This window comes from Teleopsis dalmanni, chromosome 2 (assembly GCF_002237135.1).
Source record: "Teleopsis dalmanni isolate 2A chromosome 2, ASM223713v2, whole genome shotgun sequence".
Classification (NCBI taxonomy): Eukaryota; Metazoa; Arthropoda; class Insecta; order Diptera; family Diopsidae; genus Teleopsis; species Teleopsis dalmanni.
Window position 1 is genome coordinate 233,125,138 of NC_051847.1, and position 4,079 is coordinate 233,129,216.

The 4,079-nt window shown below is 29.1% G+C and overlaps 1 protein-coding gene across 1 annotated transcript in view; it reads right to left on the bottom strand.

The window, feature by feature from the left end:
- Nucleotides 1-771: 771 nt before the first annotated feature.
- Nucleotides 772-4,079, bottom strand: part of LOC119676972 (protein slit-like) — a 9,844-nt gene continuing 6,536 nt past the window's right edge. Inside the window, exon 11 of the mRNA XM_038088239.1 lies at nucleotides 772-1,792. Coding sequence (XP_037944167.1) covers nucleotides 772-1,792 — 1,021 coding nt within the window. The remainder of the gene's footprint in view (nucleotides 1,793-4,079) is intronic.

A 4,079-nucleotide genomic window follows, 5' to 3' on the forward strand; every position in this document is an offset into this window, starting at 1 on the left:
TGTCGTGATGCCTTGAGACCTTACGATATGTGAGTATGCGTTGTTATTGTTTGTTAAATTAAACGAATAAGGGGAAAGCAAATGAAATAATTGCTTAGGGCAAATTAAATGATCGTAAAGAGAAAATCGAATAAATTTATGAATATTTAAAGGTTTATTAAAAGATCGTATAAGTTAAATACGATCAGGTGAACTGATTGAATAAAAGTAGGGCAATTAGTTCGTAATTAGTTGGCAACTAGTTATTGTTCTGGAACTGAAACTAGTTTGAAAATGCACTTATATACTAATAATTATTTTATTTAAAATTATTTTTAATTATAATTATTATTACTAATTATTTTTGTGAAATATGGAATATTTTTGTGAAAGAATATATGTTTGATTATGATTATATTATATATATTATTTTTATTATTATATGCTTGGTGTATTTACAATGTATTTATTATTATTACGAGTGGGTAAAGACACCGCTCTTAGTAAGAGCATAGAGCGTAGAATATTATATATAGTGAGCGCAATTTACTTAGACGCACTTAATATTTTTTCAAAAATGATGCAACGAACTCGAATATAAATATTTTTTTTGTTGAAAAAGAAAAAGCAGTGCTTGATAGTAAAAAACAAAAAAGAAATATATTTCATATCAGTCATTCTTCTTACATATGTACAAAAACACAAAAATAAGGCAAAATAAACGCGCAATTTTCTTAGGCGCACTATGTTTAAACAAAAGAAATCAAAGAGTTTTCACAGTTTTGACAATGCTTAATACTTTGTAATTCCTCCGTTTTGGTTTATAACTGAAAAAATTCGATTTGGCATCGAATCTATCAATTTTTTGATAATCACATCGTCGATTTTGTCCCAAGCCTCTTGGATTGATGCTTTGAGCTCACTCACTGTGGAATACTGACGTCCTTTGGCATAGACCTTCCGTGAAATTATTCCCCATAGGTTCTCAATGGGGTTTAGGTCAGGACTCCTTGCTGGCCAATTCATTACCGTTATCTGCTTCGACGAGAAGTAAGACTTTGAAAGCTTGGACACATGAATGGCGGCGTTATCCTGCTGGAAAATTGGATCCCGATCGGCGTGTTCCTCCAGAAACTTTATTAGAACGTCATCCAGCATTTCAGCGTACTTCTCTGAGTTCATTCTTGTATTTATGAAGCACAAAGTAAGTTTTCCATGGAGTGAAAAGCCACCCCATATCATGACAGATCCGCCTCCAAAGTTTCTACTCATTCTTATGGGATTGTTTTGGCGGAGATCATGCCAGTAAGAGCTGAAACCGTCTGGCCCGTCCAAGTTAAATTTTTTCTCGTCCGAAAAAATAACCGAGTGCCATTCTTTGGTCCAATGCATATGATTTTTAGCAAAAACAATGCGATTCTTCTTGTGCATTTCTTTCAGAGGGGGCCGTTTCATCATTTTCTTCCATTTTATGTGGCCATCGGCATGTAAAATTTGTTGCACTCTTCTTTTTTTAATTGGTAGCTGCAATTTTGCTGCGATTTGAGCTGCACTGAGCCGATTTTTTGTTGCTTCTTCCTTTATTTGGTTTTTGAGTCGCCGATTTATCTTTGCATTTCGATTGTTATTCGTAGGGGCTTTACCATATTCCTCACCCAAACGTAAAAAATTTCTTACAACGTGTTCCGATCGGTTTATGTGGCTTGCAATTTTCCTCTTTGAGAATCCATTTTGATGTAAACACCCTATTTTGGCTTTTTCTTCAACGCTCAGAAATTTTCCCTTTGCCATTCGACTTGCGCAAATGCGAAGCCTATTTCGTGAAGAATTTGTATGGTTTTTGCTTTTAGAATATTAGCTCAAATATTAATGTGTTATGAAATACAAACCTTCTTACAGAACAATCAAATAAACTAGTCCGAACTACCGAAATAAATATATGCGTCTATAAAAATTGCGCACTTACTTAGCTTCTTTTTTATGAAATTCACCGTTATAACTTTGCAAAATAAAAATCACATTCCTTTTATGTTTGTTTACGTTTAGTAATGGAAAAGAAAAAATAATAATGTAAAAAGATCAATAGCTCTGCTCTTTAACAAAAAAAAAAGCATTTTTTTTGTGTGCGTCTAAGTAAATTACGCTCACTGTATAATATATAATAATTATAATATTTAGTTTTAAAAAATTTGTAAATTTATAAATTTTTTATTTTAATATCAGATGATATATATAAAAGTGTTAATCACTTTTTGGTAAATATTCCAAAAAAAAAAATAAATTTTTTTACCAAAAATCAATTTCTAATCAGGTATATGTGAGCCATTATTAGTTATGACCTATTGGAACTCTCGGATAGCTTTAGAATTCCATCGTTGTAGTTTGACCAAATGATTATTTAATGTCAGTATTAGTGAGTGTGAGTTTGAGTAAGTAAATTTTTTAATAAACTTTCATTGCAAATTAACAAAACTCCAAATTCGAAGATTCATATCAAGTACGTCTTTGGGGCAGTCGGCTAATGAACACTGACTCTGAGCTTCAAATTTGGTAAGATATGAGTTCCACCCTTGGCATTTGCAGTCTCAAAAAAGTTATTAAGAAATAATTAATTATAATGATATACGTATAAGAGTATAAATAAGCTGTTGATTCAAGATAAATAAAATTGAAGTTTTGAAATGTGATCTAATCGATGTATGCTATATATCGGTTGGGTAGTACATTTCAGGAACTTGTCAGTAGTTTTACGCGTTAACAATGAAAAAAGAAATATTGGAGATAGTAAGACTGAAAAAAGTAGAATACTTAGATCATAACCCAAAACATCACACACAAAAAAGATGATTTACCTAAATTGATCGTTGAAGGTAGATTTGAAGGAATAGGTAACTTTGCTATTCTTCTGTAAGTACAATCGGAGCTTAAAAACTACAACTAATTCTTTGACTTTTTTTTTTTGATAGCTTCTTCTCTTCTTCTCTCTCTCTTCTTTCTCTTGTGTTCGACTTTATTAAAAAATGTCCTGTTATTTTTTAAATATATTTTTCTTTTATTTTTCCAAGATATTTAAAAAATATCTGTTCGCTCTACTGATCCCAATCATATGGAACTGTAGCATGCGATAAATAATTGAGTGTAAATATTTTTAAAATAATTAATTTTAATAACGAAATTACTTAATTATTATTTGATCTATTGGTTCTTTAAATTTTTCTACAATTTTTAGAAGATATTTAAAACATAGCTGTATGCGCGCGCATATCATTGCCACTAACCCAGACGTAATTTGTATCTCATCAGTAGACACTAATTTTTTTTTACTTATTTATTTTTTTTTTTGTATTTAATATTTTAAATTCCATTTAGCTACATTAATTGTTTTTTGTATTCAAAATGGGCAATTGCAAAATTGTACGGGAAATACTAAACGTGAGAATGCGTTTTCGCTGCTCTCCAAATAATCATTCCACATTTTTTGGTAAATACATATATTTTGGTTGAAATTTTTTAAATTTCTTAATGAAAAATGTAGAAAAAATTTTATTTTTTATTTATTTTAATTTTCTACAAATTAATATCATACATACATAATTTTATACTCTAATAAAAAAAGTGTTTATAAATATTTCAAATTCAAAAAAATTCTTTGTCTTATTTTTATGAATTACATTTTTTACAGTAGATTTTTATTATTTAAAAGACAAAATAGATTTTAAATAGTATTAAGTATTTACATTTTTTTATTTTCAATTAATTATAAGTCCTAATAACTATTCCTAATAACTGATAAATAAAATTAAGGCTTCAAGTCCAAAGGGTTCTTTACGCCTTTTGTTAATTTTGTAAAGTTACTGTGGAAGCATGATTTTTTTAATTATAATTTGACCATAATAAATAAAATATATAATAAAGAAAAATAAATAATTTGTAAATTTTTACTAAAAAAAATATTTCAACTTCATGTTCACAATACACATATACAATGCTACTATATCCCAAACCAGGTGCTTTAACTGTAGACGCACCTACATACTGCGTAGATCTCATAAATTTCCCACATTTAGTTACTGATAAGTGAGACATAACAGTGCCAAAAA